The 12,979-nt window shown below is 44.4% G+C and overlaps 1 protein-coding gene across 2 annotated transcripts in view; it reads left to right on the top strand.

Annotated features, from left to right (window-relative positions):
• wnk1b (WNK lysine deficient protein kinase 1b) overlaps nucleotides 1-12,979 on the top strand; it is a 72,866-nt gene that overhangs the window by 36,604 nt on the left and 23,283 nt on the right. The window contains exons 6-14 of one of the 2 annotated variants that reach the window (XM_079294489.1): nucleotides 2,922-3,010; nucleotides 3,489-3,628; nucleotides 3,799-3,878; nucleotides 4,024-4,275; nucleotides 4,526-4,595; nucleotides 5,184-5,377; nucleotides 6,740-7,045; nucleotides 8,543-9,970; nucleotides 12,406-12,501. In XM_079294489.1, the coding sequence (XP_079150615.1) occupies nucleotides 2,922-3,010; nucleotides 3,489-3,628; nucleotides 3,799-3,878; nucleotides 4,024-4,275; nucleotides 4,526-4,595; nucleotides 5,184-5,377; nucleotides 6,740-7,045; nucleotides 8,543-9,970; nucleotides 12,406-12,501 (2,655 nt within the window). The remainder of the gene's footprint in view (nucleotides 1-2,921; nucleotides 3,011-3,488; nucleotides 3,629-3,798; nucleotides 3,879-4,023; nucleotides 4,276-4,525; nucleotides 4,596-5,183; nucleotides 5,378-6,739; nucleotides 7,046-8,542; nucleotides 9,971-12,405; nucleotides 12,502-12,979) is intronic. The other variant, XM_079294490.1, reaches the window with a different exon arrangement.

Below are 12,979 nucleotides of genomic sequence, written 5' to 3'. Positions count from 1 at the left end.
TGCGTTGCGTCCAACAGCCCTGGTTGTCCTTTCTAGTCTGTAATCTCCTCCGTGTGACTCTCTCTGCCTCTCCTCTGATACTTGTTTACTGACTGTGGGAGATCCAGTCATATGACCGTGTTTTTGCACTGGTTAGCCAGTCTTGCAAACAACAAAGTTTGAAATTAAATGAAGGGAAATATGACGCACGTACGGTACAAAAAAAAAATAGAAATTGATTGAAATGCACTTACTTTCCGTTCGCTTTGAGCTTTGCAACAAAAATTTGATAGACAGTTGGCTGGAAGCATTGTGAAAAACAAAATCGGAACAAAACACAGACGGAGTGGACAACGGATGCATCAGAGGCTGTTTTAAGTTGAGTGCTGCTGAGGTTGTGACGTACACACACACGTACGCACACACACACACACACACACAGAGAGAGAGGCAGATGAGAGCTGTCTCCCTCCTTTCCTCACAGGACTGAGTTCAGCTTTGTGGAGGCTGGCAGTGATGGTTAATGGACCAGAGGATTTTACTAGAAATCTCTCTTTCTCTTCATCTCCCTGCATCCTGCTCGAGTGTGTCTATTATCGCTGTGTTCTCTCTGCCTCTATCTGTCTTATCTCATCTTATATTTCAGTGCCGATCAGAAAAGATGCTCAAACATGTGGGCACGTCTTTACTTACTTAATTAGATACAAATAACGTTCATTTCAAAGGAATGATTACCTCAATAATCCCTAAATCTTTTGCTGGTAATAGGACTGAAACACAGTGCTGTTTATAGCTGATGGATGAGTGCAACATCCCGCTCAGCTAAAACTAATTCTTCTGTTACCTCTCGTGAAGTCTAATAGTAAATAGTGAAATTGAATGTCAACTTTACACACACGCCGGCAGCTGTTTCTCTATAACGTGTATACGAAAAACCACCACTGAGAGAACAGAACCAGTCCTCTTGCCGTCATCTCTCTGAATCTTTCAATTTAATGAAAAGAACTTCATGCGCAGAATAAATTCAGACAATATATTCCGCTCCATATGTACATCTTGCCTCGTCTCACTCACACAGAATTTAAATCACGCGGCCGAATGATGTTATCGTCGCGACCTCGGTCTCCGTGTTTGTGTGTATGTGTTTGAGTTATAATTTCACAGCAGTAATCTCATGAAGTGAAAGCGCATTACGCTTCTCAGATCTTGTTATTCAGTCAGCCAGACATTGTGTCAAACAACCAACTTCAGTTGCCAGTGTTTGTTATTGACACACACACGCACACACAGCCTTGTGACAACCCCAGGGTGTCCCAGTCACCTGCTTCCTTTCATGTCACTGCCTAATCCACCCTTACAGCCTTCCACCCTCCGTTTCCCACAAAGTCAGAGACCTCAGTTAACCCCTGATGTCTTTAAACTGCATCTTAAGAAAATAAAACGATACATGTGACCTGAAATACACTTCTGAAATGGTGAACTGGGAGGTTGCAGGAGAGAAACAGGCCAAAGAAAGTAGGAAGGGAAGACAGAGCTGGAGGACAAGAGCAGAAGTCGGTGGTCATTTGCCGGCATGAACGGGGTGAAATAAACAGTCAGCAACTCTTTCTGTCTGTCTGACTGACGAGCTAGTTCAGACTGAAAACGACGACCCAGGACATCTGTTAGTGCAACAGGTGTCGAGTCCGTTTGTCTGTTTTCTAGGTAAGTTCCCTACCTTTCATTTGATAAACCTTAGACCTGTCCAACTGTCTCTCTGTCGGTCGTAGTAGCTGGTTTTTCCTCTTTCTTTTCATCCAGCAGTGTTTTTGAGTTTTTATTGCTTCCAATCTGCTCTCATCGTTATGATTTTGTGACGGACGTCTGCTAGAAATAGTTCTGATCTAACTTAATATAACTGTGGGCTCTACATGGATGATGTTATACTCCATACAGGTGTACGTACGACAGATGGAGAGACGGTGGTATTTTCTGGAGCATGTCATTTCTGTTTGCTACCTTGTTATTCGTTCAGGATTAAGCTTCAGCTCCACTCTTTTTTGACTTTGTTTCTATTTTGATCCTCCAATGTTTGAACAACTGGGCTGGTCATTAAGATGCCTTCTGTCGAGCTCCCGGGCTTTTGAATGATCCACCTACACATCTGATGGGCCTTCAGAGGTTCCTTTTTTGTTTATTGTGCCAAAAGGTGTGTTACTGTAACCCCTGCATTGTGCCGTATCATGAAGATATCGATTGTTTCTGTTGTCTTATCGCCGTTTTCTTCTTTGGGAAGATTTCCAGTGTTGCCTTTTCTTGGTATTCGGCGTTGGAGGGGCCTTCAGCATGAGTCCCAGCTGATACCTTTTTATTAGTTTTATCCATCAAGATGGCCTCTAGTTGTCTTAATTGGCTCCGGGCGGCTGTGATTCATTGTGTATTCCTGAGAGGATATCTGGGTTTATGTGGGAATTAAAAGTTGGCAGTATAGGACCTGTCAAATCTTTAACCATCATAAAATACTGTGAACAGTAAAATGCTGTATTTGCATGGCTCATGAATTTTAATTGCAGAATGGGTATTTCATTTAACAGTGAATCCTGAAGTATGTCATAGGATTTTGGCAGTTCAGCCTGTTTTCTATGTTCCTATCCTGAAGAACAATCGTGTTGTGCATTGTATACAGAGGCAAAACAAAAAACAGAAGGCAAGCGTTCAACTGTTTTCGTGAAAGAAATGAAGATTGCCATGAATGAATGTACAGCATGTACAAATAGTGTGTTTGTGTGTTTTAAAAGATTAATATCTCCTATATATTAGTGAGAAAGAAAAGCAGTGTTTCAGTTCTATCCAACACTCCAGCAAGTGTATCTAGTGTGTGTGTGTGTGTGTGTGTGTGCTTGACTGCTTGTCTTTCTCGAAAAGGTTCCTTGTCTTCACTGCTCTTCTTCTTGTGTTTGCAGGGAGTTAAGCCTGGCAGTTTTGACAAGGTAGCCATTCCTGAGGTGAAGGAAATTATAGAGGGCTGCATCAGAACAAACAAGGATGAGAGGTGAGACACACACACACACACACACACACACAGCTTAACGCGGCATTGTTTTTAATTCGTAATATCTTTGGATTTATTTAACTTTGTGTGATTTACTGTATAGACAACGTTTGCATCAATATCTTACTTTATTCAAATGAAATGGATGACAATAAGCCTCGTAATGTTTGCCGGCGCCCGCTCTCTTAATCCTGTTCTGATTCACAGCTTCTTGGTCAGAAATAAAAAGTCCTCTGTTCTGTGTCTGACCATGCTGTGGGTCTGCCATTCAGTTTATTTGAGTCAATGAGATATAAATGTGTAAGACGGACTGTCCCCAGACTCATTGTTGTCAACATGTTGTGTTTCTCAACAGATAAATTAAATACATCTGTCCTATTGGCTCATCAGCTGGAGACCAGCTCACAAGTTAAACAAATTGGTATGAGGAAGTGAATCCCCTCTTACGTATCTCTCTTCTTTCCTTTCCTTCCTCTAGGTATGCTATAAAGATCCTGTTGAACCATGCCTTCTTTCAGGAGGACACAGGGGTCAGGGTTGAACTGGCAGAAGAGGATGATGGGGAAATGATTGCCATCAAACTTTGGCTCAGGATAGAAGACGTCAAGAAGCTCAAAGGCAAGGAATAATTGTATTTCGTCATGCAATTAAGATCTTGTAAGGTCTGCCATTCCTAAAGTCTTAGTTCCATAAACAGATACTTTCGTAGTGATAACCATAAAAACAATTTTTACAAAGAAAAACAGAGGGGCAGCTTCCTGACCAGCCATTTGTTCACTTGTTTGCAGGCAAATACAAAGACAACGAAGCCATCGAGTTCTCCTTTGACCTGAACAAGGACGTCCCTGAAGATGTGGCCCAGGAAATGGTATGTACAGAATGGAAGGACATTGGATGAGAAGAACTATGTGGTGAGAAGAGATGGAGGGAGGGTTGATGGATGAAGTGGAATGTCCCGTTTGTTAAGAAGAGTGTGTGTGTGTGTGTGTGTGTGGCTTCATCCAACTCCCCAGGTTGAGTCCGGCTACGTTGCTGAGGGTGACCATAAGACCATGGCGAAGGCTATCAAGGATCGCGTGTCTCTGATCCGGCGGAAGAGAGAACAGAGGCAGCTGGTACGAGAAGAACAGGAGAAGAGAAAACTTGAGACGGAGCAACAACAACAACAGCTGCAACAGCAACAACAACAGCTCCAGCAACAACAACAACAACAGCAGCAACAGCAACAACAACAGCAAGAGACGCTCAAATCTTCTCACACACAGGTTTGTTGAACACTAAGCTAACTCGCTCAGTTTAATGTTTTTGTAAATCAGTTTTTTAGTATATTTGTACTTTTGGAACACTCAGCTGGTTGTTGGAACAAGAGACTGAAATACGGATATTTTCAGGCTTTCAGTCGTAAGAGTCCACATGGTCCTTTCTCCAGCTGTAGGATGTGGTGTTTGAGTGTGGACCCTGTGGACCCTGTGGACCTTGTGGACTTGACCCGAGCTTGTGTTTGTTTGTCTGCAGGTTGAAGCAGAGGAGACCGAAGTGGAGCAACAGCAGCTTCACTATCAGCACACGGGCATCTCGCACACATGTAAGACAAACTTCAAATTGCAGAGGCAGTCGATACTCGGAGCACGACATCATCACATTCTGCATGGATATTATGGTTTTTTCCGTCGCACGCCCATGTTTTATTCATAAAAGGGAATACGTCAAGCATCTGTAATGTATGATTCAGGATTACCACGAGACACCGTTCCAGCTCTTCCATCTCTAAAAACATGCGACAAGTGAATGCATACAGCCGTAAAAACACTCCATGAGCCAAGAGGGTTACTCCGGTATCACATTGTAAACACGGGGCAGCGGTTGTTGAGTTGCTATTCAAGTGTGGCTCACACTTTACAGTCCTCCTGTTGTAAACAGAAAACGCTGGAACTGACTGAGTTCTTCCTTCCTTTAATTGTGTGCCTCTGAAGTTGTGCATGCGTTGTTGTGCCCTTTATAAACAGCTTGTGCTCCCCTGTGGCTGCTGCTTTGTTTTTTAAACCAGCAGAATAATTCCTAGAGAGATATACAGATTCTTCCCACGTAGATGCTGAGTTTCTGTTCAAGTCTTTACTTTAAGATGGACTTTATCGGACTGAAGTTGACCCTTCTTTGTCGCTCTCCCCCTCAGCTGAAGGAGGTCTGGACAGCGGCCAGGGTTCCTCCGTTTTCTCCTCGGACTCCCCCCACCAGGGTCAGCTGACCATGTCTTACGGCTGCTCCCACTCCCCCCATCCCCCTTCCCAGCCCCAAACCCCTTACCCCTCCACCCCCTCTGCTAACCCGCAGCAGCACCCAGGCTACGCCCAGCCGCCGCAGCCAATGGTGAGTGGCCTTATCGTCCGAATTGGACATTGCGCACGTGTAGGTTGTATGTGCGTAGTCAGTTTGACGTGTGCGTTTGGAGTGGGAGTGAGTAGGAGTGACGCTTGCAGTGAGTAGGCACGCAATTTATTGCGCTAAACGCGCAAGAGCGTGTTGCTGATGGGTTTTTTATTTGGGGATATGATCTCCTATGACCTGAAGAAGAGGACGACTAGAAGGTATTTGATTTCTTCTTGCCTGCTGAGGCTGCAACTTACTGCACTGCGCGGAGAGAAAGCAACACATCTGTCAGCAATATTTAAGACACTTGGATGAGTTAGTTAATTACACAATCTGATATTTATTCAGTTTGTTACTTTCATAGAAGCCAGCGAAGCATTCCTTTTTGTCATTCATCTTTCAATCTGTGAGTCACTTTCTCCTCAGCGTACCAGATGTCATGCATCCCTCTTTACCTCAATCCTGCCGTTTCATCAGCCAGTTACCTCTTTCTTTCTTCCTCCCTCGATCCTCCTCGTTCTGTGTTGATAATGTTCCCTCATGTAAGCATCTGTTGTTTATTCAGTGACCATTCTTTTTCGTGTGTTGTATATTTCTTTTCCTTCTTTAAACCTGTTTTCGTATATTGATAGTTGAGCATATTTACTTCTCATCAACGACGTTTGCATCTCGGGACCTTTTGGCGACAGATGCTGTTGTCTGACTTCCAGTTTACCAGCACCCCCACTGACTGAGACTGTTCAACTGGATATTCATTGAGTTTGTGGGCGGATTGATTGAATCATGAACTTATTTTTAGGACATTTATCAAAAGGCTTATTTTGTCATCAAAGGTAGACAAAGTGACTTACTTACAGACTGGTTTATCACATTAAATAACTACTTAATTGAATATCTTGAATAACCATTCTCTCCTTTTATGTAATGTTCTGTTCATTTATTTCATTATTATTTCTTTGTTCACTGTTCTGTTTCAGTTGGTTTCATTTATTGCCTTTGTTCATGAGGTCATTTATATTCATTTGTGTTATTATGCTATTTGTCTTGTTTAATAACTTTCCTAACAGGTTTTGCTAGAAATTTGTTGTTGGAAAAACTGGAACGGTTGCTCCCACAAAGTCACTGATTCATTTTTCTCTTTCATTAATTCTGTTAAAAATGTAGGCGCTATTATTTTGTAAATGTAATAAGTTGTAATCATGGAACGTCTTTTTTCTGTATTCTTCACTTAGCCTCTTCTTTTTTACACGTCCTTCGGTTGTGTTTTCATTTTGCTGCTGTTTTCTATGTTGCGTTCACTTTTTGCGTGTTTGTTTTCCATGTTGGTCCCGTCCTCTTCTATCGCCCCTCCCCGGCCCACAGCCCGCGTTGCGCCGTCGTCGAAGTCGTAGCATGTCTGTTTGCGTCCCTCCCTCCTCCTACTCCTTTCCCCATGCTCCTCCACCCATGGCCGTTCGTCCAAAGGAGCCCTCCACCCCTCCTCCAGACCTGTCCTCCTCATCCTCCTACACCACCGCCTCCCCCTGCATGCCTCTCGCAGCTGAGAGGGACACGTTCGCTGGGCGCCTCTCCAAGGCCCTGGAGACGGTCCTACCCCTTCACTCGGCCTCCTCTCTGCCCAGGGCCAGGCAGCGGAGGGCCAGCCTACCTGCCCTGTTCGCCACCCCTGTAGGTTCACAGTCCTAACCCCCAAGGCCCACGATGGTTGGTGGCAACCAGAGAAGAAGGGGGAAGAGAGAAAGATGGCGGGTAGGGGCCACACTGGTGTCTGGAAGTAGATCAAAATGCTTAATGTTGGGAAGGCCCAGTGCCAAAGTGAATGCACTTTGCTCTCACTGCAGAGCTGGATGGCGCAGTGAGTGAAAGGATTGTTAATGAAACAGCTTGTGTTACTCGTGCAGTTTTTTTGTCACAGCTTTGAAGAACTAGCCAAATGAGAAATGCATGAACAACCACATTTAATTAATTTGCAAGTTCATTGAAAATGCAAGAGGAGATGCACACTTGAGAAGGACATGAATTAATTTAGTTGTACTGTATCCTCCTGTACTAAACATGAATGTGTCTACAGCCTCTGTCCTCTTCACAGTTAACATAATGATCCATTTCTTTATTCAATATAATCCGAGGTGAGCTAATTGTGTATCTTTAAGAGGCACCCTTGTCTTGATGAGTATGATCTCAGGGTTTACTTTCAGACACCGCTGTGAGTCTCATTCTACCCATCCACCTCTCTCTCTCTCTCCCTCTGTTCGACCACCATGTGTTCGTATTGAATACAGGTTGACTGGCTTTACCTTTTTAACTTTGCTCTATGATACAAATGTCCAATATCATGTGCATGTGCCATCAGGAAAACTGCTCATTTGACAGGCAAAGTTTTTAGAGCGTTCAAAACATTGCTATATAAAACACATTCTCCCTCCCAACTCGGGCAGTGTCCGGCAGGTCGACGCACTGAGCACCCCTCTGGTGTTAGTTTAGAAAGTGTCCAGATGGTGTGTCAATGTACACACATAGTATCTTTAAAAAAAAAAAAACACTTCTGATTTCACAGTAAGTTGGGTTCAGGCAACACAACCACTTGGTTAGGAAACGTGGTTGACGTTAACTGCACTGACTTAACGACTCGCGTGACAAGTAACTCACCTGACTAGCGGATCACGTGATTAATGAGTCGCACGACCAACGTGACTAACTTGATTTACTTTACAAGTGAAGACACCAGACCTGTCTAGATAGTCCGGCTGCAGCTACGTAGTTGGATGATCAGTGAAAGAATCTGTGTTGAAAGACAGTTTTCCTTTCTTTTCTTCGTATTATACAACATAAACTACCCCACTGCGTATCTACCTGTGATCTCTGTGTCTCCCACTTTTACTGTCTTGTCCAGTCTGTCACTTGGTCTGTCTGTCGGTTCTACTGCAGCTTTGTGTCTTAACATTACCTGTTAACGTCATCTCATCACTCCTTTTTTACAGCGGTTGGTTATATTCTGTTCTATTTTAAACATCTTTTGTTTCTGATGTGGAGAGCAAATATATCTCCCTTTGTTCTCTTGGCAGTGCTTTGAAATGATGCTCTTTACTATTTTCTCCATTTCATGTGGGCCTTTGCTGTGGTTCTCTCTCTCATTCTTAAATTCATTGTATCTCATTGTCGCAGCAGCATTCAATGCCGCACCCCTACAGTGGAGGAGGAAGCACAGGAGGAGGAGGAGCAGGAGGGAGCATCCCCCTCCAAACTCTCCCAGAGCCCTCTAATATTTTCTTCCCCTCCATCCCTGAGCGCCCCATTTCCTTCTCGCCTCCTCCCACTGGGCCTCCGAAGGCCTACAACACCCAGAGACGCAAGAGCACGTCCATTCTCGAGGCACATACCCGCCACTTCCAGCCAGCCTACACTCGCTATGGGAGCAGCCTGCATCCCTTTTCTGGGATGGAGGGTGTTGAGACGCCCTCTCTCTTCATGGTAAATCCCGGTTTTGCTGCAGCCGCTCAAAGACTTGGTGTTGGTGAGCTGCTGCATCTCCAAGGACAATCTGACCCAAGTTTATATGGCTATAAAGACATGAGAGCAGAGCACGAGGAGGCAGTGAGGAGATTAAGTCTAAATCAAGCTGCCTTATTGGACCATTATGAAGCGATGGCTTATGGAGGATACCCAATGACTGCACACCAGCTTGGCCACTTGGGTTTCCATCAGCAGAGGCAAGCAGCAGCAGCAGCCGCCGCCGCTAGTTTCGGTTTCGATCCTGTTCCTCCACCTCAACCAGGGTTCTTGCACGCACACCTCATGCAAAGAATGAGTGCACACAGCCCAATCCCTCCACCTTTACCCCCCATGAGTGCGCCCACTGGCGGCTCTTCTTCATCGTCTGATGGATGCTATCCTCCACCACAGCATGCCTCCTTGTCGGCTTTCCCGATACCTGCACCTCCAGTTATGGCTGAGGCCCCATCACCACCGACTGGGAGTGTTTTTGAGTTCCATTTAGCTGCAGCCGCCGCCGCAGCTGCTGCTGGAGACCCAAGCCTCCTGGCATCCAGACTTTACCGGGCCAGAAGGAGCTCCATGGACCTCCCTCTGGAGGACAACACCGGAACTGGATCAGGTGGTTCAGGCACGTACAGCCGCCTTCAGCCGGTGACAGAAGAGCTGTATGCATATATGAGTCCCGAGCTCCCCTTACCTCCAGGAAGTCTTCTTCTTCACCACATAGGTTTAGCCACAAGAGACAGAAGCCCAGAACCTTCCAGTGACTCTATGGCCTCCTCTGATGCCGGGGAGTTCCAGTCACCTCCTCTCCCTCCCTTCGACTCCTCCGCTGCTCAGTCCATCCCTCACTCGTCCTCCGCCGCGCTCTACGATTCATCTGGAGGCGTGTTCCCCGTAGACCCCCAGGGACATCCACCCTCCATGCAGAGCTTTCTCCCTGCCACTCCGTCCACCGACCCTGGGGGAGCGTCATCAACCCAGCTGGAGTCTCTGATCCAGAGTGCCTGGGCTCGGCATGGAGGGGTGATACCAGCCCAACCCGATATGACATACCATGAGTCATTGCTGGCCATGCAGGCCGCTAACCTTACTCTGGTACTGAGTCTAGACCTTAAAAACACCCCTACACCTCTGGGTCAATTACTAGTGGAAATGACACGAGTTGCTTTTTTAGCAAAGATCCAAAAGCTTTGTAATTATTATGACATTCTACGCATTTCCTTTGTTGTTTGACTGCAAATAGCCAACAACTCATAGATTAAGAATGTCATATCGATTGCCATAGACCTCATTCTTCATGATATTTTGGCCTTGAGGTAATTTACATGTAACTGGAAAACATCAAAAACTTAAAAAAAAGTGTTATCCATCAATCAAAGTGACTCTTTCTATGAAAAGCAGCTGAATTAATTCATGATAGTAATTTGACCCGGACCCTGTTATACCAATCCCTGCTGTGTTTTTTTGTTTTTTGTTCTCCCTCCCAACCCTGGAGCCCCAGTTGATGCTTATTGTCATCACTTAGCCTTTGTTTTAATCCTCTCCAGTCACATCAACACGACAGAGAGATTCTCATCATCTGCCTTCGGAATCTCTCACATTACAGCAATGTGTGCTCATAGCAATACTTAAATAGTTCGTAAGATGAGGGCACAACCCAGAGCACATCTGGGTTCAACCAAGACCAGAAGCATTTGATTTGAAACGCGACATAAGACTCGTGTTGTGAGTTGATTATTTTAAAGGAAACGTTCAGAAGGTGGACTTTGGGACGATCTCTGTTGTGCAAGCTTTATAAGCAGTCTAAGCCCCCTCCTGTGTTCATGTTGTGCATTTGATTTCTTTGTAAATATCAGTAAGTAATATGTTGTCTGTATGTTCATATACGAATGTATATGAGAAATGTATGTTTGTGTCAGCATACTGTGTGTATGGTATACTTACATTTTTACTCTTACAAATCCAAAGTCCGTTTGGGCCTCAAATGGGGAAAATTGTATCGAGGAAAAACTTCAAAAACATCAATTTATTCTAGACACCTGCACATTGACTCGTGTGTTGTGAATCTAAGAAAATCCTTGACGTGTGATGCTGTGAGACTTTGTTGATTTGTATGGACAAACACTCAGAAACATACAACAAAATCAAAGGGGGCTTAGACCAACCTTCCACTGTAACCGTGCAGCCTTTTCATTTCTGTATTTTCTGTTCTGTGTTGTAATTGCTAAAGATCTTGGCTTTAAGTCGGTTCTTTATTATAGCGTGTTGTCGTTTCCTACCCACACTGGAGAACACCTTCCTACACAAGGTTCAAAGGTCACAGTTCAAGTTCATTAAACCCTTAGAATGCTGATATTATCAGTGTCACCTTTACTTTCTTCATCTTTTTTACTTTGAACCATCGCTATGATCACTGGCCCTTCAGTCTTTGTCTGTCACTACCTCCGTTTTGTTTTTTTCACGTCATTATCTTTCATCCGTCTAAGTTTCCCGTCTTGCCATACATTGTATTTAGTAGATATCGCTGTTGTGAAATTCTTTGTCTACGTGACTGCTTATGATGAGAAAAGGTAGGTAGCAGTGTGTCTGGTGCGACATACTTGTGCTTCATGACGAGTAAAGGCTTCCGTCAATAGAACGGCCGTAGCCGTCTGTATGATGTCGTGCTGTAGATTATCTGAAGGATGCAGGTAGGGATCATACAGCTCTGTGTGGCTTAATGCTCACTAGGAATGTACCAGGATTCAATCAATAATACCAAAGTTTAATTTGGCTGGAAATAGAAAATCTGTACATTTCAAACCACTGTTTTCTTTAAGGAAGTATTGAAAGAGCTTTTTAACAGCAAAAAAAACATGTTATACAGCATCTGGATGAAATCTCATAAATCTAAACTCACAATAGAATTTGACTAATTATCCGCAAAAACTTTCTGAACGGGATGATACACGGCAATGTGGCAACTAAGCCACGATCATGACTCATATTTTATGCAATACAACAAAAGATGTGTTTTAGGGAGCGGTGAGTTGTTGAAAGATTTGGTGTCCGTATTCCGGTTTCTACCTTGTGCTTCTTTGATTTAATATCACTACCAATCACTAAGGGTTTGACCTGCATGTAAACAAAACCAATCCCTGTACTTACACCCTGCCTAACCCCAGTTCTGTGCCTGTGCTGTTGTACATGCTACACTACGAGCCGTGTATGCAGTTGGTATTGGTGTGCATATATCTGTCGCCGTATAGATGGACGTTCTCTGTGTGCATGTGTGCATACACAAGAAGAATATGTAGACTAAAAGCTGATCACTAGAGAACTGCAGAAGTACCTTGTGTTTGCACTCATGTACAGTTTCTGGTTGACAAACTGCGAACATGCTCTGATTTTGTTTTCTCGGCTTTTGTTTTTTCTCCTTACTGCCAATTTCTCTTGATTTCCCGCCCCTCTCCTCCAACCTTTTATGTCCTTCGACATCTCGTCCTCTCCGTCCACCCTTCTGTCTGTCTTCCTCTAAATCTGTTCCACAGCAACAGGCTCAGACGCCCACCCCCCAGTCCACTCCCCAGGGACCCCCTCTGGTCCCTGTCCCCACCCAGCCAGCTCCTCCTGGGGCCCCCCAAGAGGTAAGAAAAGCAACCTAAAAAGTCACTTTTTAGACTTCCAGTCTTCTCTCATGTCATCAATTTCCTCTCACTTTTAACACCACCTCCCCTTGATGTCCAAACCCCAAAAAGATTAAAAACTAAAAATAACTCCACCCTATATCGTATGTGCTGATACAGCAATAACTTGTGTGTCGGCGTTCACTTTGAAGTTGTTGCCTTTGCTTCAAGGTATCGACTCCCACAGAGCTGGCACTTTACACCACAGTCGTTCTGCCCCCAGCACAAGCCACTGCGGTGAACTAATTGCAGCCCAAACTGATTTGATTGAGCATTAAATTGGATGTTGATCAGAGATCACATTTAGTCTTTTCAGAAAATATGGACGAGCAAAACAGCCATTCCCCCTCAGTTACAGTCAGTGTTTAGAAAACACTTTTATTGCAATCATTGACATGATTCATACTTTACTGAATATTTTTACTGTAATATTGTTTGA

Source organism: Melanostigma gelatinosum (genome assembly GCF_949748355.1).
Source record: "Melanostigma gelatinosum genome assembly, chromosome: 22".
Lineage (NCBI taxonomy): Eukaryota > Metazoa > Chordata > Actinopteri > Perciformes > Zoarcidae > Melanostigma > Melanostigma gelatinosum.
Note: the sequence above shows the minus strand (reverse complement) of the source record. Positions and strands in the feature narration are given on the sequence as shown.